The 27,317-nt window shown below is 33.6% G+C and overlaps 3 protein-coding genes across 3 annotated transcripts; 1 reads left to right on the forward strand and 2 right to left on the reverse strand.

The window, feature by feature from the left end:
• The first annotated feature begins 3,102 nt into the window (after nucleotides 1–3,102).
• On the forward strand, nucleotides 3,103–3,435 carry LOC120255959 (probable LRR receptor-like serine/threonine-protein kinase At2g16250). The gene has a single exon (XM_039263725.1). The coding sequence runs from the start codon at nucleotides 3,103–3,105 to the stop codon at nucleotides 3,433–3,435; it is 333 nt and encodes a 110-aa protein (XP_039119659.1).
• Nucleotides 3,436–10,705: 7,270 nt separating this feature from the next.
• LOC120255961 (gibberellin 20 oxidase 2-like) lies at nucleotides 10,706–12,484 on the reverse strand. Its single transcript, XM_039263727.1, has 3 exons — nucleotides 11,898–12,484; nucleotides 11,477–11,798; nucleotides 10,706–11,277 (listed from the first exon to the last, which is right to left on the reverse strand). The coding sequence occupies exons 1-3, from the start codon at nucleotides 12,389–12,391 to the stop codon at nucleotides 11,017–11,019; spliced, it is 1,077 nt and encodes a 358-aa protein (XP_039119661.1). The 5' UTR covers nucleotides 12,392–12,484; the 3' UTR covers nucleotides 10,706–11,016.
• Nucleotides 12,485–22,756: 10,272 nt separating this feature from the next.
• Nucleotides 22,757–23,731, reverse strand: LOC120255960. Its single transcript, XM_039263726.1, has 3 exons — nucleotides 23,557–23,731; nucleotides 23,137–23,364; nucleotides 22,757–23,043 (listed from the first exon to the last, which is right to left on the reverse strand). Exons 1-3 carry the CDS (start codon nucleotides 23,729–23,731, stop codon nucleotides 22,757–22,759), a joined length of 690 nt encoding a protein of 229 aa, XP_039119660.1.
• Nucleotides 23,732–27,317: the final 3,586 nt, after the last annotated feature.

Here is a 27,317-nt window from a genome sequence, read left to right on the forward strand (position 1 = left end):
AGCAAAGTATTGAACTTTAGGGAAAATAGAGTCTACTAGTACTAATCCTTAATCAGAAAACTAGCGTACTCAAAGTTGTGTGGTGTGAAAGAAGAAAAAAGAAAGGGAAAATCAAAAGCACTAACATGAGTACGGCTAAGCAAGGCAAGAGAAACATGATGATAGTGCATAGACTCCCTCTAGGGTTTTGTAAGTCAAGGACAAAGGTTATAATCTAACAATCCTATTTGAACTGAGAGAAATCCTAAATTATGATATCCTCTTTCTCAAGATAAATAATAACTGATCCGGTACAGTGCTGATACAGACAACCCCACGATCGCATTACACTCTATGAAATCTTTTCAAGGATAAACAAATATTAAAAGTGTAGATGACCTTTCTCTCGAAGTGATCACCCATAATTCCATACAAAGTAGAAATGAGATCTCTCTCTTGATCTACTCCCTATGATTGCAAAGAGTATGGAATTGCTTGTTAATTCGCTTGAGAGGGTTGTGGGAAGAGAACTCTAGACTCCAAAGTACCCTATTTATAGGCTTGCTCACAAATCCCCTTCAATTGCGGCTTACCTATGATAGGTGGGTCTCTCGGCTCATCACACAAGCACGTCATACATGAAACTAGAACTTTCGCCTCATTAGCATTTAAGACAATAGAACACATGATCGAATTCAAAAGTAAAGGATACAATTACTAATCAAAGTAAAGCATGAAAGATCCACAACCAATGTCAATTAAATCTAACCCTAGAGTTTATTTGTTCTTAAACATTTACAAAATTAGTTCTCTGTTAAGGGAGAACAATCATATAATTCACAAGAGACAATAAGAATCATTGAAAGCATAAGAGCCCTCTTTCCAATTGAGCTTCTTGAGATTGTTGAAGGACTTCCCCCTTATCTTCCACACTACAAGAAAATTAACCTTTTGCGACCAAATATTTGCGACGGCTTCGACCAACCCTTGCAAAATGTATTTTTTGCTACCAATATAATTTGTAGTCGAAAAAGCTATAAGCTTTTGCGACGACAATCAAAGTCATCGCAAAAACTATAAGCATTTGCGACTATCACTTTCGTTGCTCGCAAATACTATGTTTTTTTGCAACTAAGAACAATATCCATCGAAAATAGTATGAGTTTTTGAGACCAAACTAAATTCCCTCGCAAAAACAATGTGTTTTTGCAATCATACAAAATGTCGCTGGAAAAACTACGATATTTTGCAACCAACAATAATGCCCTCGCAATAACAATGAGCTTTTGCAACAAATATTGATGGTCATCGTAAAAACTATAAGCTTTTGTAATGACAATTAAAATCATTGCAAAACCTTTAAGCATTTGCGACTACTACTTTTTTGGTTGCACATACTATAAGATTGTGAGATCAATTGTCATAATGGTCACAAATACTATGATATTTTGCAACCAACAATAATGCATGTTGGAAAGACAATGAGGTTTTGCAACCAACCATAATATGCCTTAACAAAACTATGAGCTACTGCAAACAACATTGATTGTCAATCGCAAAAACTATGAGCTTTTGACACAATCGCAAAAATTGTGAGATTTGGCAACAATATAATTGTCAATCGCAAAAACTTTGAGCTTTTGACACAATCGCCAGTATCATCACTAAAAATATGAATTTTCTGACCACCATTGATGGAATCACAAAACATGTAGCAAACATGGCTAACATCGATGCAATAATAATTATAATAGTAGTAGTAATAATAATAATAATAATAATAATAATAATAATATTGATTTATCTTAAAATTTTGTAATGATTAATAAATCTCTATGTTAATACTTGATGCAAAAATCAACTCTCCATAAAAGTTTTTCATACTATAGCTATAATTAGTTCGTAGAAGATAGTTTAGTTTTTTTTTGTTTCATATTTTGACTTGCACCCAAGAGTAACTATAAAGATCACAAAAGCACAACAATATAAATTAAACAAATTATGGAATTCTAAAAATAATTTAAACATATTTATATAATTGACAAGAAGAGATTTTAATTTATAAAACACTTATAATTCCTTTTCTCCACAGTACTTTATCATTATTAATATAACAAAAAAAACCATAATCTAAAAACCATAGTATCTCCTTTATCTTTACTTTTAGTTTTTGTTATATTACATTAAATCCTATTAGATCTAAAAAAAAGTGGAATAACTTATTGTTGAGCTTTTAATTCATTTTGTGGTATGATCTTTTAACTTAAACAATAATTCCATCAATAAATTTTTTCAACATATACTTAAATTTTATAAAACCGTTACACAAATACTGAAGATGAAGCATACTAAAATTTGTTCAAATACTACTAATTTCAAAAACAAAATTATTATTCCCTTTAAACAAAATTAAATTAAAATAATTCAAAAATATTATTTTTTCTCGATTCATATAAAATATTATAATAACTACTAGTAATAAAATGGATATCTTGTGAATAACGATTCATATTAACAAACTTATATGTTATATTGCATCATAAGACATATATAAAATATACCCAAATTCCACAGCCCAATGTGATGGCCTAAGCTGCATAACATCCCAGTCCTAGGCCTGGTCCAAAATTTAAATAGATAAAAAAATAAATAAATCTTAACAAAATTTAAAATAAATCAAAATATTTATTAAAAAAACGAATCAAAATAAAACAGTAAACAAATCAATTAGGTTCAACCAAATCAATTATTTATTTATTTTTATAAATAAATAATTTAAATTAATTATAAAAACTTAAAAATTTAAAATTTCTATTTGGTTTTATTCTTTAAAAATTATGAAAATATGACAAAAATACAAAAATACAATAAAAATAGAGAATAAGAAAATTATCTTCTTTCGGTTGTATATATATTTTTTAAATTAATTTTTTTTTTCTTTTTATAGTATTTGAAAGAGAGTATAGAAATTTTTATATTCTAAGGGTGAAATTATAAAATTCCATTACAAAGTTAATATTTTTTTATCTTGATTGAGAAAGAAAATCACTTTGCTTCTATCCCTAATCTTCTCACCAACCATCATCTTCTCTACCACCGTCTTTCTTTTTCTTCTCTAGGCCGATGTTGTTTACCCTTCTTTGGGTCACCGGCGCCGGTGACAGAAACCTCACGTCCCGCACTGATCTAGCCACACTCTTTAGCCCTCGTACGTCGTTAGGGCTTCGTGTGCGTGACTGGTCGTGCTGTTCCGACCCCTGCTCGACGTGGGTTGGTGTATCTTGCTATGGAGGCTGTGTTGTCTCTGTGAATGTCTCCGGCCTTCGCCGGACTAAACTTGGCCGGCATAACCCCCGCTTCGCCGTGGACAAGCTACGTAACTTCATTGGAGATATCCCTTCGAGCCCCTCCCAGCATTCCAATCTCCAGGTCTCTCTCAGGTATTTAACTTCATAATCAATTGACTTGATCAACACTTGTTCTTATTATTTTTTGGATTTTTTTCATTATATATATATATATTAAGTTGTGAAAAACATATACGGAGCGGTTCACCAAATTTCTCCATGTCCATACTATGAATTTTGTTTTGTACATATTTATTGTTAAATACTAAATAGTTGTTTATTTTGACCACATTGTTAAACAATTATTATTTTTTTTTTAATCACAAAATTTCAAGTTTCAAAGAATATTCCAAAACATCCTAAAAGGTTAATTGCAAAAGGTCAATTTTCTTATAGTGCACAAACGCCGCCAAGATGCTCCTTGATGACTCCAATCTCTTTTCTCCAAAGTGGCTAAGACTCTTCTCTCCGATGATTCGCCCTAAAAGATTTGGAGAAAACTCCTCATTCTTTCCCTAAGCTTGGTCATTAAGAGATCCCTTCAAAACCCTCATCAAAATCTTTTATACCTAGTCACTCACAGGCTACTTACAAGCGTAAGAACAAGGCCGTAAGGAGCTGGAGATGACAAGCCACATGTCTTATGAGATACCTTACAACTGTAAGTCTTGTTAGTAAGGTATTACGTTTTGGTGTTACGACCTAACTTATGGTCGTAAGTAGAGTTGCAAGATGGGCCGGCCCGGCACGGTGCGGCCCGAGCATCTGATGCGTGCTCGGGCCGGCCCGGCCCGACTTGCAATCGTGCCGAGCCCGAGCACTGCCCCACCGTCATGGGGGTCACGCCCCAAGTGGCACGCCTGCCCAAACCCAGGGCGGCCCACCTTTTTATTTTTAAATTATAAATTCTTTAAAAAAATATTGTAAAATTTGTAAAAATTATATCAAATACTTTAAAAAAATACTAAAAAAATTAAGGAAATTTTTTTAAGAACAATCTAAATATCATAAAATATAAGTTTCTTGATTATAAAAAATGTACAACACATAAAGACTATAGAAAAAATAATTAAAAATATGCAAAAAAAATTTAAATTTACATGAATACAAAAAAGATAATTTTTTAAAATTTAACATAATATTAGAAAATAAAATTACATTGAAAAAATAGAGATAAACTAAAAATAAATTACAAATAGATATAGGAAAAAAATTGCCATTTATTTAAAAACTATGAAAACAACTTAGAAAATTACAAACTTCGAAACAATTTAGAAAATGACAAACTTCGAAAACAATTTAGAAAATTACAAACTTCAAACTTCATTTCATTAATCTATTTCTTCATCAACACGGGTTGAAGTTGAAAGCTCGGATGGTGTAAGGCCCTCTCCGGTATCACTACCTTCATGTATTTGTTGTTCTTGTAACCTATCTTCTGCTTCTAACCAATCCTTCAGACATATGCACATTTGCACTGTTTCTTGGTTCATGCGGCTCTTCTTATGACCGAGTACCCTTTTTTCTGCACTAAAACAAGACTCCGACGCTACTGTAGACATCGGTGGAGTTAGTAGATCACGTGCCATGGCGGCTAGCACGGGATAATTATGTTCTTGTTGTTTCCACCACGAGAAAATATTAAAGTTATTAATTTCTTCGTTAGTAAGAAAATCATTAAAATTATTATTTAAAAAGATTTAATTCATGCAAAGAACTAGTGCTAGAAGAAGAAGAAGAAGAAGTACTTGTAGATTTTCTTCTAATCATATTTATAAGATCGGCCGGAGATTTAGTTTTTGGAAAGTGAAGAAGAATTTTTCAAAATCTCCGCAAAAAGTAGAAGCTCGTCGATTTCCATATGTATGGTTATATTCATTATATATATCATGAAGCAAAGAGCGATATTCATCTTTGAAAAATTGAATGATCAAGTCCCATGTTTTTCATCATAAGAATCAAGCATACAAAAAAAGTACCATCAATTTTTTTAAACGGGGATCAAGAAACATAGATAAAACGGGAAGAGGGTTGATTTTTGCAAAATATTTTTTAAATTTTAATTCCATAGGAGCAACAATGGGAGCAAAATTAGGATCACATCTATATTTTGCAAAAATTTCACTAATGTAATATAAATGAGAAATAGTCATAAAAGTAGTAGGATAATAAATACCGGAAAAAAAATTAGTTGCAGAATTAAAAATTTCCAAAAACTCCTTTATCATATAGCAAACTTCCCAATCATAATTAGTAATTCCAAGGTCGGGAAAAAACTCACGGCAATACATTGTAAGAATATCTTTGTAATCATAAGCACAATTCAACATATTATACGTTGAATTCCACCTATGAGGAACATCGGAAATAAATTTTTTATATTTTTTCCCCATTTGCCTACAAAATCTTTTGAATTCATGCCTTCGTGAAGAAGCTTTTGTTGCATATAAGATAGCTCCTCTAACTTTACGAATATGAGGATCAATAATTTTTAAACCATCTCTAACACATAAATTTAATATATGGCATATACAATGAACATGAAAAAAATTTCCGGAAAAACATAGGCTCTAAAATGCAATTGTAACATATCAACGGCACAATTATTTGTCGAAGCATTGTCAAGAGTGATTGAAAAATACAAATTTCTCAATTTTGTACTCATTAATAGTACGCATGATGTAACCCGGCAATATTACATGCGGTATGTTGGTATTCTAACTCAATAAAACTCAAAATACATTTTTGCAAAGTCCAATTATTATCAATATAATGAGCGGTAACACAAAGATAATTGGAATTATTTTGAGAAGACCAAATATCGGATATGGGCCGGCCCGCGGGCCACCAGGGCATGGCTTGGCAGGGCCCATGGATATGGGCCGTGCCCGACCGCACTGCAGATCGTATGGTCGACCGTGCAGGGCCGGGGCACGGCCCAAGCAGTCTCGGGCCTTGCCGGGCTCGGGCCGGCAAGGCCCAGTTTGCACCTCTAGTCGTAAGTGCTAAACGGTAATCTTCTCTAGACAACTCTTGTAACCACCCTTACAGGCGTATGTGCTCCTTGTAAGCTTCTTTGGACAGCTCTTACAGTCTAACTTACACGCATAAGTCCAACCCACAAGTCCCTCTATCTCATCCTTATGCTCCTGCTTGCCAACATAAGCCTACCCGCAAGGTTCTTTGCCTGAGGCTTACGGCCGTAAGCACGGCCATAAGGTGCCCGTAAGTGGTTCTATCTAGCCTGTTTTTCAATTGTTGATGTCATGATAGCTCCATTTTCTTTGTTTTGCCTCTTAATTGCTTTTTTTGGCTCTCTCTTGTCCTTGAGCACTACTTAGTACCTGAAAACACAATTGTCACCATCTTTAGAATAATCTTCCATAAGAATTCTCTAATACACGCCAAATAAGTGTGTAAAAGGATATTAATAACACATAAATATACACTTATCAATATCCATCCTATAAATGACCCAATATGTAACAGCATACAACAAGAATGTTAATTATTTTTAGATTATGTTAGTCCACAAAATAATTCAACATAAAATTATCAATAACACTAATTAATATAAAATAAAAAAATTACATAAAACAAACTTATCAATAATAAAAATGTAAGCTATTGAAGCATAAAACAATATTTTAGCTTAATTCCTATTATGTGATTAGTCCCACCCAATTAACATGAGGAAAGCTTAATGAATAACACAAGAGCTAATAAATAAGTAATGAGATATTCCTATGATAGTTTATTTGTATCATTTGTTACTAAGTTTTAAGTCCTTTTTTTCTATTTATAAGCCTTATTTGAGAATGGAGAGGGGAAAAATGATTTATCTGAAAATTTTTATGAAAATAAAAAATTTATTAAGAAATTAATTTGTGGTATAATTAGGATTATTATGTTAAATAAAAAAAAAGCCCTGAAGTAGGGCATTGGTGGAAACTAAAAATAATTTTTTTAAATATTTTGTTACATATTGGATATCAGACTGAGTTTTAGTGCAAGGTTATAGAATGTTTGGAACATCTTAAATAAGAATGGGGGTGGGGCGGGGAATCCCCGTTCCCCGCGGGGCCCCGCCCCGACGGGGCGGGGATTCCCCGAACGCCCCCAGCGAGGCGGGAGCGAAAAAGTCCTCCCCGCCCTAGCGGGCGAGGGCGGGGCGGGAATGGTCTCCCTGCCCCACGGCGATCCCCGCTCCGCTCCCCATGGGGAACCCCGTGGGGATTCCCCAAAAGAATATATTATATATTTTTAATATATTTATTAAAAATTATTTCAACATTAACATAATATTATATATATAATCAATAAATATTTATTTGTTAATATTTTTAGTTATTATTATGGAACTCACAATTATTTCATACAACTTATTAACTATTTAAATTTATATATTTCATTAAAACATATTTATTTAATAAAATCTTAAATTATTTTAATAAAATTATTATATAATATATCTACAAAATTAAAATTCAAACTTCTAATTTTCAAATTTCTAATATTCATAAAAACTAATTATTTATTTAATTTAAATGAATTGGATAATTAGGTAATTGTAATTTGTCTAGATTTTTTTTATTCAAATATCCATGTGTTGCTACACATAAGCATTATAGTTTTTTATTCAAATATGCATTTGTCTAGATTTTTTCATCATACATTATATTTTTTATTTTTAATTGTATATAGCATCTTTAGCATGTGTAACATAAATGCATTAGAAATATTATAGTTATTTATAAAAAAAATTTATATTAATATTTTGGGTGAGGCGGGGATTCCCCGTGGGGCGGGGATCCCCGCGGGAGAGTGAGCGGGGGAGGATTTTTCCCCCGCGGGGAATTTTAACCGGGGAATCCCCTCCCCGTGGAGAGCGGGGATGGGGACGGGGATCCCATTCCCCGCCCCGTCCCGCCCCACCCCATTCCTAATCTTAAACCATCATTGCCTACATGTTAGATGGATTTCCCTGGGAAATCACTTCTACTTCAAAGATTGAATTTTAACTCTTTAGTGTTATGATTTAAAAATAATTAGTTATTATTGAAAATTTTAAAGCAAAAGCATAATCAAGTTTTTTTAAATCAATTATTGAGTACTTGAAAATTCTTATAAAATTATAATTAATTATTTAATTATTTTTAAATGAGCAAAATTTCTTCATTTATTAAAACAAACTTATGATTGAATTTTTCTATAAAGTAGTTCCCAATTTATTAATAAGATAAGAGATGTTTTGATAAGTATTAGACATTAATATAATAATGCATATATAAGTATATTTTTAGCCAAGTATACACCTCAGCACCAAACCTAATTTTGCTCAAACTAGACCTTGTATTATTTTTAAAAAGATTTAATGAAGTGAATTAAAATTGAATCAATCTCAAGTGGTTCACGTACAAGCTAATTTTAGTTAATTTTAATTTACAATCTTCTTCTATTTGATGTAATTTTATGTTGAAGAAATACCCTCTTATATCTATTTTCATTACGATAATTTTATACTTTATCTTGTTTTATTTTATTTTTTAATTTCATTTGTAAACATTGAGCTAAAAAATAAATAAATTTAGACTCGATGTTACAAACGTGTTTGAGAATTTGATAAATGGTTAACATTGAGAAATACAACATAAAACCTTTTCTTTTATATCTTTATTCTTTGAATTTTCATAAATTTCTTTGATATTCTTACAATAACAAGTTAAAACTCATGTGGAAAAGCTTTTATAGAGCTCCTAACCATTGCCCGAATACTTGTTTAAATTATTCTCTCTTTCTATTTTTCTTTCTCCAACCTTCTCTGCTATCTATATATTTTATAGATATCCAATGAACCTGTCACTAAAAGCAAATTTAGAAAAGTTAATTTATACAAATAATAAATATCTATTTATACTGAAAATAGTTCTTAAAAATTCTCCATTATTGTTTCTTTAAAAATGTATCATGCAAAACTTAGGATCAATATATATATATATATATATTGCTAAATGGACCACAGGCACTTCATTTAAGGGAAGCCAGGGACATGTATAGATGTAAAGTTAATACATCAACACACCTTCTCTCACCTTATATGGGATTCAGGATTCAATTTCGTGTCCTATCAGAAATGAACACCATACACAACAGGCCTAGTGTAAATATGGCAAGAGACTGTAGGCCATATATGAAAAATTGTTAGATATGAAGTATTTAACATTCATGAGCATTTTTCTTGTTTTTTTGACAAAGTGGGCAAGACGCCAAAGGTGGGCATAGACGTGAAATTAATACCTCAACCCGTCGTTGGCATGCAACGGCGTTCAATTATATAGATATATATATAAAGAAACAAAAATATTTTTTTGTGATTACTAAAAAAAATCCATAATATATATTTGAACTCTAAAATAAAAAATTCACTACTATAATAAGAGAGTTAGTATTTCATTTCCTTTTCAAGTCAAATGTAGAGGGTTTGAACTTTTTCCAACTCAAATGAGGGTTCAATTCCATGGTTTGTTCGCATTTATCAAAAATCAAACATTTTATTTGTTCAAATCCATGTACCTTCCAATCAATTTAGACAACTATTAAAAATGGAAAAAGATATTTATAACAAAAAAAAAATCTTAACTATTCTTGAAAATCCTGAATAATATTAGTTTTACTATTCAAAATTATATTTGTCCAATTAATCTTATGATCCATCTCTATCTCAAGCTTTCTCTTTTTACTTCACATCTTGCGAAGCCTCTCTATCATCCTCTCAATGTCATTCTTTCCTCTTCTTTACCGACAAACCCTATCTATTTGATCAGTATTATTCCTATACACAAGATATTTTTTGGATTTTCAAATCTATAAAAATATTTATAAAAATATTTATAAAAAAAGTGTAGATGATATATATATATATATATATAACACTCACAATTATGTTATTTATAACCTTTTCTAACTTTAACATATTTTAAAAAATAAATAAATTCATAAATTTTCAATGAATTAAATTATATACATATAGAACCAAAAGTATTTAGCACTCTGACCCATTGACTTGACTGTCATGATCAATAAGACATGAAGCATGATGTTGTCTTGGACAATCCTCACACATAACCACCCCACATGCCCCCTTCAGATTCAAACAATATCCTAACATAACAGCAAGTGGCAACCCTCAAATTCATTTTACTCATTTATTCAGAATATATATGGCACTACCTTACAACTCCAACCAATAAAAAAAACCTCATACCATGTATATATATATATATATTAATGATATCAAGGCATATTCTTAATTTTAATTCACATACAGCCAAGAAGCGAATTGAAAGATTGATATAAATCATACATATAATAACATTATTCATAACCTAAATATCCTCATAACTTCTTTGTTGTCTTAGCACACCCTCTACAATATATATATATATATATATAAATATATATATATGTATGTATGTATATAAATATATCATACGTACCATATCACAACATGGCACAAATTAAAGAAGAAGGAGAAGGAGAAGAAGAAGGAGATAGAGATGAAGACGAAAAGGCCAGCGACATGTGAATGATCATAAAACACTCCGGAGATGTTTCTGGAGATTGGCTCCACAGTGGGGATGAGAATCACTGTTGTTCAAATGATCAAAAAGGTCCAAGAGAACAACATCAGTTAGGTCTTGCATACACTTGATAGAAGCCATTGAGAAAAACTATGGAGGGTCTTCATGTCTGCTCTATAATGCCTTTGAGTGAACTCCCATAGCTCTGACCATGTGAAGTCTGGATACTTCCTCGGCCCCTCTATGTCGGCCGGCGGACGAACAACTCTGTCGTCCCTTGGGCACAAGAAGAACGCCAATGATCTCCTTTCACACTCCCGGTTCACCACAGCTCGATGCAGGCAACTTTTGTACTTCCCATTTGATAATGCCTAAGCAAAGCACTCATGAGGTTATGAATTGTTAAATGCACATATTATCTGGGTATGATTCAATCTAAAAACTCAAACTGTTAACAGCTGATAAGATGAGAGACCTAAGCTTATGCTTAGTATGTATAAACATTCAAATCCATATTTTTGAAATTAACTATAGTGGAACTACATTAATAAGGTATATATGTTTATATACCATGAAAGTGTCACCGATGTTGATAACAAGGGCATTGGGTACAGGAGGAATGCAACGCCATTTGCCATCAGCGAATACTTGGAGGCCACCAACATGGTCTTGTTGGAGAATTGTGAGGGAGGTAGGATCACAATGTGGGCCTGTGCCAAGAGTGAGATCTGGTTCTTTGCATGGTGGATAGTAATTGCATCTCATTATGGAGTTACTGTCTCTAAAGAAGTCCTTGTAGTATGACTTTTCTACTCCAAGACTAATGGCCAAGAGCTCCATTATTCCAAGTGAGAGCTTCTTCATTGCCTCACAGTACTTTTGATACACAAACCTGCATGAAATGCAAATAATGTATTTCCATATATATCGGATTATAGTAATTAACTAATATAATTAAAAACAAATTAGATGAAAATAAGTAATTAATCACCCCATATGCTTGAATTCATCTCCTAGGGTTGATATGAAGTAGTCTACTACAATGTGTTCAGTATGATCATCATGTTCTTGGTAACCGAAGGACAAGGTCTCCTTCCAAGGAAGGCGGGAAGAGAAGCGGTCGGCGTGAGCTCCTGCGTAACCCCACATGCTTCCCGGGGTTCTTCGAGCTTTGAGCTTATGGTTAAGAGGAAGTTTGAAGAAGGCGTTCATGCAAGAAAGCGCTTCTTCGGCTAAAGAAGCATTGACACCATGATTAATGACTTGGAAGAAGCCATGGCTTTGGCAGGCGTTGTTAATGAGATCGGCAGCTAGTTTTGTCGATGCCTTATCGCCTTGAAAGAACCCGGTGAGGTCTATCACCGGAGCATTGAGTTTTTCTAAAGTGTTTGGTTGTTCATTCTCCGGCCATATGAACTCTTTAGGTATCTTAGCTTGCTTCATTAGCTCCAATGAGTCGAAAATCTTATCGTTTTTGATCGCCATTGGTGGGCACAAGGTGAAGGAAGTTAGAGAGTGATGTGTCAAAGTGTTTGTATGAGAAAAATGGGAGGGAGGGAGAGAAGTGATAGGAAAGAGTTCAAGTTATGGGGCCAATAAGAGGGGCTGGATAGCTAGCTATTTGTAAGAAGAGAGCAACTAAAAGACAAGAAGACAAAATTAGCAAGTGATGAAAGAGAGAGAGAGAGAGAGAGAGAGAGAGAGTAGCAAACAAACGAGGTTGATTTACTTCTTATTAAACATAGAATATTACTTTATTAATAAATAAAAATCCACTTGTTAGAGTTTATGACTTAAACTCCATTTGATTTATTTTAAAAAAAAACTCACGAAATAATTTATATGATATTTTAAATTATAAAAAAAAATTTTAGGGATTTTGAGAGACAGCAAAGAGATCTACAAATTGAGAGTAATATTATGAATTTGTTTAGAAAATTTAAAAATGTTCAAATTGTATGTAAAAAATAACAGTGTCATACTATAGACTAAATTGAATACATACCAGTCCTATTTTTAATTAAATTAGGATTTATTTAAACATATTTTAGGATTTTATTATGATAAAATTATTTTCACTGCCACTGTTATACTTAATTTTTAATATAATAAAATTATTTTTTTTCTCGGATCTTTTTTTTTTATTTTGAATGTCCCACAAAAATTTATGTGTTTTATTTGTTTGTTATTGTTTATTATTTCTTCTGCTCCTAAACATAAATACACTAGATGTATCTAAATAATACATGTTTTTTAATTGAAATCAGAGATTTTTTAAAAAATACAGTGATTTCGCCATTGGGAAACCCTAAAGAGTGATCGATTAGTTCCGAATACTTTTTGATAAGAAGCCAAGTATATATTGAAAGACATTGATCCTCATGCAATCTATTTTTATCTTCTTGTCTTCCACTTTGGAATGATAAACAAGATTTTACTATTAGAGTCATATATCACTATCTTCTTTGGATTGATGTGAATGGTGCCCATGTTCCTGCTAATCTTCTTGCAAGACTCCAATTCCATCTCTCTCCATGCACAATTGCATGTTTCCAAGGATTTTAAAATTAATTGTTTTTTTTCTTTCCTTTTTATTTATTTATTTATTTATTTATTTATTATTATTATATCAATTAAGTTCTTTATTGAGACCCATTCTTGGATTTTTCTTCGCAAGTGTTCCATTTCTCTGCCTGCTTGTTTCCAAGAAAGATGATGGAGTTTTGCAAGCTAGTGACCTGAATTACTACAATATATTAATATTCTTTGGAATTCATTATTATGTAATTTATTATAGTTTTTGGAACTTATATTTGGTTTAAATGTTCAATTGTTTTTATATATAAAAGAGTCGAATCTTTTAATCCATTGGTCAAAGTGTGTGTGTATGTATATACACACACACATATAACTGATGAAGTATAAATTGTACATTTCCTATCTCTATCATGGTCTCTAAATTGATGAGCATGGCCATTTTGCATGTTTCTAAGTACTTGAAATTTGAAAAGGAAAAGAAGAAAAGGAATAATAAAAAGAAAAGGATTTCTGATATTGGTTTCCAATTGTCATTTCCATTTGAATTGATTTGAATGCTCTCTTCCAACCCATCTCATTGGCCCTACTCTTCTTTAGACAAAAGTTCTTCCCTCCAAAATAAATAAAAAATAAAATAAAATAGAAATTCCAATGCATCAATCTCCACAAGAAATGAAGAAAGAAAAATCAGAAATGAGAAAGTAGTTCAAATGAGGCTAAAAACCAAATTAAGTTTCCAAGTGAGTTCACCTTCCCAAGAAACACTAGCAAACTGAGAGGTTTGATGCTTGATGTTAGCCCAAGAAAGAAAGCAAACAAAACAAATGGTATATTTGGAGCTGTGGATCATGTGAGCTTCTGCATCTTCTTAACCCTAACACCTTGTCTTTCTCTTCAATTCATCAGACTTTTTGCAGTTATATATATATATATATATCCAACACACACAAGTACAAGAAGCACATAGATCAGTCCCTGAGCATTCAGGTAATGTTTTTTTATTTTTTTATTTTTTTATTTTTTATTTTTTTTTATCTTTTACTCCAAAATGAAGTGGGGATGGCACAACACTAATTTGGTATTAATTTAGTATTGAGTGCTAGGAGGGAATATATTAATCTCGTATTAACATCCAATCAAGGGTCATAGTGCTATGTGAATTTTTACTTCCTGAATTTTGTCCGTATTTTTATAATATTTAATACTATATATATATATATATATATATGTTTTTAATTTCATCTCTACACATAATTAAGGTACATTGTAATAATCATATAATTGCTTATCGAATTCTCTATATCAACATAAAACTTATCACTACGGTAGATTGAGGTGATGCGGTATAGTATACCGATAATAATGTTGTTAGTGCAAACGCACTATTTATTGGCATGATTTGACACCTAGACCAAGTGACGTGGCAACCAAGGTGACAAAGCATAATTGATGATGTGGCAAGCATGGTGACATGGCAAGTAGACTTGGAGTGCAAGGCAAACATCTTGAAGATCTTGGTGGAGCTATTTTTAGTATGTCTACAACATAGGGCCAAATATCTTGAAGATCTTGGTGGAGTTATCTTTGGCAATGCATTACAACTTGAAAACAAGATCATATCAAGACCATATTTAGGTGATTTGATTGAAGACTAAATATGGTGGAGCTTAATTAAAAGAAAGATCTATTCATGGTGTGAATGAAGATATGATTTGAAGAATCCTTGATGAGAATCATTGAAGTCTATTAACGGCAAGATTTGAGGACCAAACTTGGGTGAATTGAAGATCAAGTTTGGAGAATCTTTGAAGACCAAATTTAGGGTGGATTGAAGACTAAGTTTGGCAAGTTTCATGGAAGACGACAAGGGACGTCGCGCCCTTTGCGAGGGGACTCGCGTGATGAGGGAGCCGAGGAGGTAGGCTAGTTGCCTGCAATCGGGATCGGGAGATTTGGATGCATCGACTCGGGACTAAGCATGACCGGGAGGTTGATGGGTCTTGAGGTCGTCCCTGCAACGTAACTGTAACTCGCTCAAGTCGCTAGATCAGTGCCATGTTGCAATTCATGTTACAACAGGAGTTGCAATAGCTAATTTCGGCAGGTTTTTAAATTAGTAGCCGCGGAGATTTTAAAAGAGATATGTGCTATATTTGGGACGTTGAGGCGTCTATATAAGCTACCTTGCTCGTAGATTGTAGGTGTGACTCTTGGGGAACTCTTGGAGGAGAGTGTGTGAGCACCAGACAATCTAGAGAGGGTAGTGTTCATTATTGTTGAGTGAGTGAGTGACAAGTGTTTTGTACTCATGCATTTTCACCTCTTTTAGTGGATTGTTTTTCTCCGGGCTTGGCCCCCCAGACGTAGGCGAGAGGAAGCCGAACTGGGTTACCAATCTTGTGTGTCTCCTTCTTGCTTGGTTTGTGTGAGTTTTTCTTTGAGTGTTGTGAGTGTTCACTAAACCACAAACCACATCGCCGGAACTAACAAATGTCATATAAATATATATTGTAAGTTGCTTGAAAAACTAAAAAAAATATATAACTAATGAGATGATGGAAAGGTATAAGTTGCCAAATTTTAATCACATCCGTCAGTTTTGTGAAAAATGAAAATACAAGATGCAACAAATTTAACATTAAGGTGACAAAATTACTTCAATCTTAAAAGAAAACAATATGTGGCATCAAGTTAATCTAATTTAACATCAACAATTAATCAACTTCATGCATACTGCTAAAAATATAAAATTATATATTACTGTTTCCAAAGAGATACAAAATTTATTAATAAGGTGATGTTCATGTGGCATACATAGCTCCTTATGAGATGGTACTAGAGTGTAAGTTGCCAAGTATTAGTCACGTCTCTCCCATGGTAAATATATATATATATATATATATATAAGACAAACAATAGAAATGTACAAAAATTAATTAAAGTGATCTGTATAGTCAAATCCATAGAAAAAAAAAATTAGTTAAGTCTAAAAAATATATAGTCTCAAGTTAAATCCATTGAACATCAATCATTGAGTGTGTGTGTGTGTGCAGTGTTATCAAACTCGGACCGGCCCGGCGGTTTGACCGGTCGACCCAGTGACCCGGTGACTAAACCGGTCCGGGTCTCTAATTAGACCGGACATGTAATCAACCCGGTGTGACCCGGTGTGACCCGGCCAAACCCGGTGACCCGGCCTGGTTTCAATGACCCGGGCGGGTTAATGCTTGTTTATAAAATGACATTTTCATCCTTTAATTTTTTGTAACTTTTTGTTATGTATTGGATTGAGTTGGTTTGATTAAATTTGAAATTTCACTATGGATTCATATGATATTGTGTTGTGTTTTGTTATGTATGGAATATTTGAATGAGTTTGATATTAGGTTGAGTCCAGTTATGTCATGTAGAGCTTGAATTTTTGAAATTTTTATTATGTATCGGTTTTAACTTTTATGCTTGTCATGTATTTTTTTACAATTTATTTTTTTGTCCCTTCAAATTATTTATTTGATAATAAATAATAAATAAATGTTATATATTATATAGAATTAAAAACTAATTTATAATTTTAAAAAAATAATATTTAAAAATAATTTTATTAACCCTGAGATTGGACCCGAATGACCCGCTGGGTTGAACCAGGTTGACCCGAGACCAAGCCTAGACCGGGTCGATGTCCGAGCCGGTTTTGATAACATTGTGTGTGTGTGAGAGAGAGAGAGAGAGAGAGAGAGAGAGAGAGAAGTTTAGTATTGATATTAGCTAATATTTCCAAAATGAATCTTAGTTATGAAAGAATTAACTGAAACTCTCTCAGTCGAAATATTTAAAACCATTACTAAACAACAACCCAATAGTAAAGTTTTTAAAGTAGGCTTCATGTTAAGTAGATCCCACAAAAAAAAAGGAAAAACTATAATTATAATTATACTATTATTGAACTATTGTTTACTATTATTATTGGCACCTGAATGGCGACAGATCTTGATTTGGGCTCCACATTCTGGCAGGAAATGGCTTCATCTGTCCACTGATTCTCCTTTTTTTTATATATATATATATATATTTATTTAATAATATAATAATAATTATTATTATTATTATTATTATTATATATTAAGTAGTTCCCATTCCATTCTTTAGAGATTTGCTTGATATTGCTACATCAATTCAATCAATAAATTATAAATATGACAAACCATGTTGTTGTGCTAGCTCTTGTCTGTTTCAGAATTTTATTATTTTATAACACTATATTATTTATTTTGTGTTATCACATTCAAATCTTCTTGTCATATAAAAACTTTTTTGAATGAAAATTTTTCATTTTGACATAAACATTGTTGTTTAGAAAAATAGGATATAATTTAGATTAAGGTTAGTGCCGTATGCTTAAAATAAGTTTTAGAGTTTTAGATGAATTTAAAAAATAAGTTAAAATGTTCATAATATGTTCTTCAGAGAAGCTAATATTCTAATTTCTATGCCTCTTGTCATCTATTTTTTAAAAGAAAAAAAAAATCATCAAACTTCTTAGAAATCATAAGGTATCACTATAACTATAAACATCCTTATTTTGTCGTGCTTCTAGTTTACAACTAACAACTGAAACTTGGCCTCCATAATGAAATATGGATAGGAAAATTTTGAAAAAAAAAAAAATTTAGGGCATGCATGCTCAATTTTTGGAAAAAAAACAAAAACAAAAAATATATTTATTTTTTAATAATAAAATGGATAAATAACCGAGACAAGAAAATAATATTTGGATGTAGCAAATTGCCCTCTAACAATACAGATGATGGTGATACAAATAAGAAAAACACTGCTTCATAAAATAATAAGGATTCTGGATTAGCATAATAGAAGATTCAAGATATATTCTGACGTTTGATCTTTGTCATCTATGACGTGTCTTTTTCTTGATCTAATCTTCTTAACAACAATTCTCTTTTGGATGAATGACAAACTTTACCTACTCAGACCAATTTTTCTTGGTTCAGCATGATTGGTCAAAATTGCACACATAAAAAAAATAATACATTTATTACAAATATTTTTTTATTGTGCTAAACCCAAATATTTTTTTAGTAGTTCATCCAAAAGATAGAAAAATTGGGCCAGTGATAATCGATCAACGGATTATTTATCATTCCATACTACAATAAATTTTAGAATAAGAGTTTTTATTATATAGTACCATAAACTAATATTGATTTATATTTTTTGATTAATGACCAAACTTTGAAAAGAAAAGTTTTTTTTTTTTTTTAAATCTCAAAATCCACGCCTATTTATCAATTGAAATTTCGTTGATGTTACTCTTTGGTGCATGTCCATAACAATGAAATTAATTGTAGGTTTCCCCCAAACAGTGTAGTCTAGAAAACATAAAGTGTCATGTCTTGATTGGCTAATGACATACAAGTGTTGATTGGGAAATCAGATGCATCCTTCTTTGTTCTTTCCATTCCTAGTCCAAACTCATAACCCCCAAAGTACATGTTCATGAGTGTGACCAACTTGTCTTCGAATAATAATTTTCCCACATTGTTATGAATGCAATTTCTTATAATGAGACCAGATCTATGACTTTGATTAGATTGATCACTTAGTTAGGGAAGCTCCAAGGCTGTTCATGGGCCATACTGCCCATCTAATTACTGCCTTTTTCTTTTTCTTTTTCTTTTTTATATGATTAAAATAACTTATACATTGATATGATATAAAAAAAAATATATAATAATAACAAAAGTATACTTAGTGATAAAAAAATCATGCTGGATTTATTTATTTATTTATTTTTGTGACCATCGCAACAATTGATAAGTTAAAGTATTTAAGTCATATGCGAGAAATCAAAGATTGGACTCTCTCAGTATATAATTGAGATGTAAATAAGATGAATGTGTGTGGTAGCTTGCTCATACTATCAAATATATATATATATATATATTATTTTAACTGTCATTCAAAAATGTTAATTGATATGCATACATTTTTTTTTATATTAACATAAATTTTTAAATAAAAAGTTTAAAGTTTAAAGTGTATTTTTAATCTTTGAATGAGAATAGAATATTTTAATCTTTTGAATTAAAAAATTAATAATAGTTTGTTGGGATGTGTTTTTATATAAAAAAAAACAATATTAATTTAATTACAATTTTAAAATATTAATTAATCACCACATTTTTTTATATTGAGTAAATTTTTAAAATTTAGTTAAAAGTTGGAAGTGCACTTTTAATCTTTGAATGACAACAGAATATTTTAATTTTTGGTACTAATAAGAAAAGTTTAATAATAATTTTAATTATAAAAAAATATACAATTTAATTTGGTGCTTTGTCAAAAATTTTATTTGATACTTGATCAAAATAAACATTTTCTAAAATCACCTCACTCACCTCACTTCTATATATGTTGAGGGATAAAAATAACTTATATATATATATATATATGAAAACCATATTCCCTTATACATGCTTGAAAAATATGTACAATCCACAAAACCTCAACAATTGAATTTTTTGTTCCTTCAATCTCTCTAAACTTCTGCCTTGAGAGGTAAATGTGATTCTAAATATTCAATATATATATATATATATATAATTATATAAATGAACATAATAATTAACAATAAATTTTAAAAATAAATATATGGTTTAAATTGTAATTAAGATGGCAATCACTCTCTTCTTGTTCCTTTCTATCCTTTCCTGTTTGGGATTTGTTGGTGGTTCTAAGATCCCATCAAGTAGTTTTTTGTCCATCCAAAATGGTCATGTCATTTGTTGTATATGCATTATTTCTTTTGTACCAACAATCAACATATGGAACTCACTTGCAATAAATTCCCTTTTTTCACCTTGGTTTGCAATACAATTCTACTCAAAATTGAGAGATGATTGCAGGTTTGACTTAAACCATCATATAAGACCACTCTAATTCATTGTAAAAGCATCAAAGAGCCCATCAAAGATAACAATTTGACTTGACTTGACATGAGGTAGATGAGTCTATTCAGTGATTATCAACTTTTTTTTACCCACCATGGAAAATATCTCCAAGATCACCTATTCCTATGTTTGCTGATTATTATCCATCACCCTATTTATATATTTATTTTATATAAATGTGGATAAATCATAACTCTCAATTGTTGCTATGAGAAAAAGTTAAACCCTTTATCTCTCACTTGAGATAAGAATGAGTCACAACTTTTCTATTGTAAAGGTGGTCCATTTTTTTAACAAAAGTGGCAAGCGCTGCTCTACAACGGGGTTGTTAAGCGATAGACAGTTGCGGTGGTATACCAATTACGTTAGCTTGATTGACCTCCTAAAGATTTATTAACTTGGCCAAACATTACATAAGATAATTAGAAACATACCATGTGAACAACATAAGATTTTCGAAAATCAAACTTTAGCTAATAAATCCCCCTACCATGTGACCCTGTAGAAGAGAGAAACAACATTCTCCTTGAATAAAAATACTGCTGCAGTATTTTTTATAATATTTGCATAGTACAGCAATAGTAATGCTAACTGCTAAAGATTCGATTTTGGGTCTATCCATCCACAGTTCAAGTAATAATCTACTACAATCCACTATACTACAAGTACAGTGGTGGTTAGTTTTTTCTTTCCATTCTATATAGATTTACTGTTTCAAAAAAATATATATATATATATATATTAATCATTACTTCTATCCCAATTAAAATAGAGGCTTAGTTGCACTTTTTTTCAATTTTTACAATGATCTCTAAATTTTTAATATAATTTTTTTATGAAATGTGGATAAGTCACATCAAGGATACATAAGCGTGGAGTTAATCCCTCGCAAAATTGTGCCCTTACCCAGCATGAATTGAGATTCAAACATGTTTCCTTAACATGACACAAATACTCTATGTAAAAGACTCAATGCTAATAGATTAAGGGTTTGTTGGCATGTTCAATTTAGTTTACATCAAACGATGTACTTTCTTTTTTTTTTTTTTATCTAGCTTTTCTCAATCTTGAATTGTATAATCTACCAAACTAATTGGATTTTACCATGTTAGTATCTGATAAGTTGTGTTTTAAACATTAAAACAAATATATTTTAAATTAAAAATTAGAAAAAATAATCATGTTTTGAGTCTTATATCAAATAGCCACAATTACACAGAATAAGAAGAATTGAGAACAAATCTTGATTTATAGGTGTTAGCATTAGGCCTTATATTTGGCATCAATTGACACGTATCAACGGTGGTGTGGCAATTAAAATGATATAGTAAAGCGTGATAACGTTGCAACTATGATGAGGTAGCATGATGATGTGGCAACTCATGATAATGTGGCAACATATGACATGAAGATATGAAGCTATCTTTGGAGAAGTTATTTTTAGCAAGACTATGAACTTGGAGAATCTCTCTTGAAGTCTAAGCAATAACCATATGAAGACACATCTATATTTGACAAGTGAATTGATGACGGGTGCATAGACGACGTGGCATGTGCGTACATGGAGAAGTATGAAGCAAGGGCATTTCGGCAATCAATTATTTTTAGTAATAATTGATTTCGTTATATCTTAGGATAAAAATCTCTGATTTGTGAGCCGTTTGTGGCAATAGTCTTTATTTTGATAGATCTTTTATTTCTTGCTGATATTTGAGAATTTACTATTTTTGGTAAATTTTTGAATTATCTCCTTTCTTAGTGCTATTTTCACCTATTTAATGTAAGCCTATGGGCAAGAGAAAATCAGTTTTATTATCATTATTTTCTTGAGTGATAAGATTTTACTCTTCCCAAATTTCTGGTTATCTTTGATCAACAGGGTTTGGACAACTTGTTACCGGGCATACGAAGGCGAATCAACGGGTTTCAAGTTGTCCAAACCCTGTTGATCAAAGATAGCCAGGAATTTGGGAAGAGTAAAATCTTATTACTCAAGAAAATAGTGATAACAAAACTGATTTTTCTTGCTCATAGGCTCATTAAATAGGCGAAAATAGACTGAAAAGGAGATAATTCAAAGATTTACCAAAAAAATGAAATCTCAAATATCGACAGAAATAGATCTATCAAAATAAAGACTATTGCCACAAACTCGCAAACTCGAGATTTCATCCTGAGATATAACGAAATCAATTATTACTAAAAATAGCAAAATTAGGGTTTTTGAGGCCTAAACGATGGAATTTGGCCAAATTTTGGTATGACTCACGAGTTTGTGGGACAAACTCGTGAATTTTGTTCCTTGACCCATTTCCCATCAAATAGACCCGGTACAACCATAAAAATCTCATCGCCCGCCAAATTCCCGAAATGCCCTTGCGTCGTACTTCTCCATGTACGCATATGCCACATCGTCTATGCGCCGGTCATCATTCTCCCAAGGATGGAGAGAATTCACCCTCGAATTGTCGTCGTCGGAAGAGTCACCATAATAGGGTATCAAATGCTTGACATTGAAGACATCAGCCGTACGGATGTGGCTCGGGAGCTGAAGCCGATATGCATTGGAATTGATCTTCTCAATGACCTCGACGGGCCCAATTTTCTTGACCTTAAGCTTGTTGTACTCCCCAGCTGGAAAACGCTCATTGGACAACACAGCCCACACAAAGTCTCCAACCTCAAACTCAACATGGCGGCGCCGCTAGTCTGCATGTTGCTTGTAACGTGTGTTGGAGGCGTTCAAGTTGTCAAGAGCGGTCTTATGAATGTTCTGTAAGCTCGTTACAAAGTCAGCTGCTTTCCCATGGATCCGAGTCTTCGCTAGTAGGGGAATCAAGTTGAGGGATCCACGAGGAATTGCCGAGTACACCACCTGAAATGGACTGAACCCCGTACTTCTGTTTGTAGCATGGTTGTAAGCAAATTCTGCCTGACTCAATCTCACATCCCACCCTTTAGGATAATCCCCAACAAGACAACGAAGCAAGTTACCCAGTGAGCGTTTAATGACTTAAGTTTGTCCATCCGTCTGAGGGTGATAGGTACTGCTAAGATTGAGTCGAGTGTTCACCATCTTCCACACACTTCACTAAAAGTGGCTAAGAAACCGTGTATCTCGATCGGAGATAATTGAGGATGGTAGACCGTGGAGGCGGTAGACATCACGGAAGAATAGCTGGGCCACATTGACAACATCCATCGTCTTCTTGTAAGGAATGAAGTGCACCATCTTGGAAAAATGGTCTACCACTACAAAAATAGAGTCGTTACCACATTGAGTACGTGGCAAACCCAGCACAAAGTCCATACTAATGTCCATCTATGGCTGAGAAGGTACTGGCAACGGCATATAGAGCCCAGCGTTGGTTGCGCCCCCTTTGGAGATCTGGCATATTCGGCATCATTGAACAAACTTTTCAACATCCTTACGTATGTCTGGCCAGAAGTAGGAAGCTTGAATCAACTGGAGCGTCTTGTCCCTCCCCACATGGCCTTCACCGTGCAACTCTCTGATAATGTGCACCCATAAACTGCAATCTGGAACACATAGTTGGTTTCCCCGGAACAAGAAACCATCATGGAGTAGGAAATCCGTCCATTTTGCAGCCTGTACATCTAGGAGGATCTCGGAGAAATATGGGCCAGTCACAAATAAATCACGAAAAGAGTCAAAACCAGGTACCTCGACTCACAATGTAACTAAAAGGTTGCTTCGCCTACTGAGTACGTCCGCCACACGATTAGAGACCCATGCTTTGTGCTTCACAACAAAGGTAAATTCATCTAGAATGTTCACCCATCGTCCATGGCGGGCTGACACTTTATCTTGTTGATGTATATGTCGTAGGACGGCGTGGTCTGTGTATAGAATAAACTCCCGATGGATGAGTTAATGCCTCCAGCGCTTGATAGCTTGCACCACAGCATAAAACTCAACGTCGTAGGTGCTATAATTCAAGCGTGCGCCCGACAGCTTCTCACTGGAAAACGCAACAGGCCGCCCTTGCTGACTCAGGACATCCCCAATGCCCATCTTGGACGTGCCTGTGTGAAGCTCAAATGGATGGGCGAAGTCAGGAAGTGCCAAGACAGGGGCAGTGGTCAAGCGTTCCTTCATCAATCGGAAAGCAACCTCGGCATCGACGGTCCATGTAAATTTGCTGCCCTTCATGCACTCAGTCAACGGTGCCATGATGCTGCTAAAGTGAGCGATGAACCGCCGATAGAAGGATGCAAGGCCGTGGAAGCTTTGCACCTCGGTGATAGTTAATGGAGTTGGCCAATCTTGTATCGCCTTGATCTTGGCCTCGTCCACTTGTATACCTTCCCCTGAAACAACATAAACCAAAAACAATACCTTGGGTGTGAAGAAAACACATTTTTTCTTTGTCGCATAGAACTGTTGGGATTGAAGAGTGGTGAGGACATCTTGAACATGTACAAGATACGTCTTCTCATTGGGGCTGTAAATGAGGATGTCATCGAAATACACGACCACAAATTTGCCAATGAATGAACACAAAAGTTGGTTCATGACCCTCATGAATGTGCTAGGGGCATTGGAAAGCCCAAAAGGCATCACCATCCACTCGTACAACCCTTCACACGTCTTGAACGCTGTCTTCAACTCGTCACCAGGCCGCATGCGAATCTGGTGATACCCGCTCTTCAAGTCTAGGCGCGTGAACACCGTAGCCCCGCTAATCTGGTCAAGCAGATCATCTAATTGAGGAATAGGGAATCTATACCTAATAGTGATTTTGTTGATGGCCCGGCTACCACACACATGCGCCAAGTGCCATCTTTCTTTGTTGTCAATAAAGCAGGGACCTCACATGGGCTCATGCTCTCGCGGATATGTCTTTTAGCCAATAGTTCTTCTACTTGACACCTTAGTTCTTCATGCTCCCTTAGGCTCATCCGATAGTGTGGTCGGTGTGGTAAGACAGAGCCAGGCTGGAGCTCTATTTGATGCTGTATGTCCCGCAGGGGTGGAAGTTCCCTCGGTAAATCATCAAGCAAGACTTCTTGGAACTCGTCAAGTAAAGGAAGAACGATATCTGAAATTTCCGGCATCTCCAAGCCTTTGGTGATTGTCTTCCCGAGCAAGACAAAAGCAGTTCCTGAATCCTGTAACTCTCTCCCGGATAGCGCATAGGACAACAGGTTGGTGTTGGTGGCGTTTGCTGCTTCCACAGGCTTGTTGGGCACCAACACTATCTTCACGCCGCTGTAGACAAAGCTATAAAAGTTTGCTCGGCCATCAACAAAATCACTATCAGGTATAGATTCCCTATTCCTCGATTAGATGATCTGCTTGACCAGATTAGCGGGGCTACGGTGTTCACGGGCCTAGACTTGAAGAGCGAGTATCACCAGATTCACGTGCGGCCTGGTGACGAGTGGAAGACAGCGTTCAAGACGCGTGAAGGGTTTCAAGTATACCGCTGCATCATGAATCAACTTGGAAGATCAACTATATAGAGGCCAAGATCACATTGAAGCTAAGGTTGGTAAAAAAGCTATATGGAGGCATCAATCATAAAAGGAAGATCCAACTAAAAAGGAAGATCCAAGTAACTAACATAGGATAAGACTAATTGGAGATTGAAGTTATTTATCGGCGGAGCTATTTGAAGACACAACTATACATAGAGAAGATTGGAGACAAATCATAAAGAACCAAATTTGGATGAATGAAGATCAAGTTTGGAAGCTAGAAGATTAAAGAATCAAACTTGGATGAATGAAGATCAAGTTTGGAAAGAAAGATTTGAAGATCTTTTGAAGACTTTTTGACGACTATCTTTGGTATGATGGAAACGCACCATATGGATGCTACCCTTGCCAAGGTACTACTGATAAAGACATGAGGATACTGAGCTAGTTGCTGGTAGGTTAAGATCGGGAGGATTCGACTACATTGGCTCAAACTTGGACACCGTCAAGAGGATTGGAGGAGCCTACAAGTCACATTGCAATAGAAGCTGTGACTCAATCGAGGTCAACAGATGGACCACATTGCTAGATCGGTTACAACAGAAGTTGCAACATTTAAGTTTGGAAGGTGTCTAAATTAAGGGCCATGAAGATCCTACAAGAGAGATGTGCTATATGCGGGTCGACATTGAGATATCTATATAAGAGATCCTATTATGAGATTTAGGATGAGCCACCAGAGAAACCCAAGTATGTGGGTAAGAGAGACTGGGCATCGAGTAATCTAAAGAGGGTTTTTGTTTACCTTTGTGAGGATGAGTCCGAGAGTTATACTTATTTTTATTCCTTTTTTTTTTAAAGGATTTTTATCCCGGGCTTGACCACCAGACATAGGCCGATGTTGTGCCGAACTAGATTACCAATTTCATCTGTCTCTTTTCTCTTAGGTTTGTGTGTGATTGTCTGAGTGTTTGCCTGAGATATTAAGTGAAATCTAACCCACCCACCAGAACTAACGATAGGAATTTAGACTACATTCTAATATAGTGGGAAAAAAAGTTTGGTATTTCAAAAGATGAGTAATAATCAAAAGGTGTTTAAAAAAATCCCAAATAAAGAGTTTAGATGGTCTCAGTTTTTGGCCAAATTAAATTACTAAACAACCTTCATAGGGAAGGAAGGACCAAATCTGCCATAATGACCAATCTTTATGAAAAATACAGGATGACTCAACCAATGCTTAAATGACATGGCCAACCTAATATTTTTTTATTGTCTTATTTTAAAAGCACAAAAAGCGCAAACTCCATGTGGCGGAGATTTAACTCTCTTAAAATCTCTCCCCTCCCACAAAACCTGTGAAAAACAAATATAAAAAACTAAAATTAATAAAATAAATAAAACACAGTGATCATATTAAATATTTTAAAATATAGTAATTAAATACAATAGTTGAATGGTAAGAC

The sequence above is a fragment of the Dioscorea cayenensis genome, unplaced genomic scaffold (genome assembly GCF_009730915.1).
Source record: "Dioscorea cayenensis subsp. rotundata cultivar TDr96_F1 unplaced genomic scaffold, TDr96_F1_v2_PseudoChromosome.rev07_lg8_w22 25.fasta BLBR01001252.1, whole genome shotgun sequence".
Lineage (NCBI taxonomy): Eukaryota > Viridiplantae > Streptophyta > Magnoliopsida > Dioscoreales > Dioscoreaceae > Dioscorea > Dioscorea cayenensis.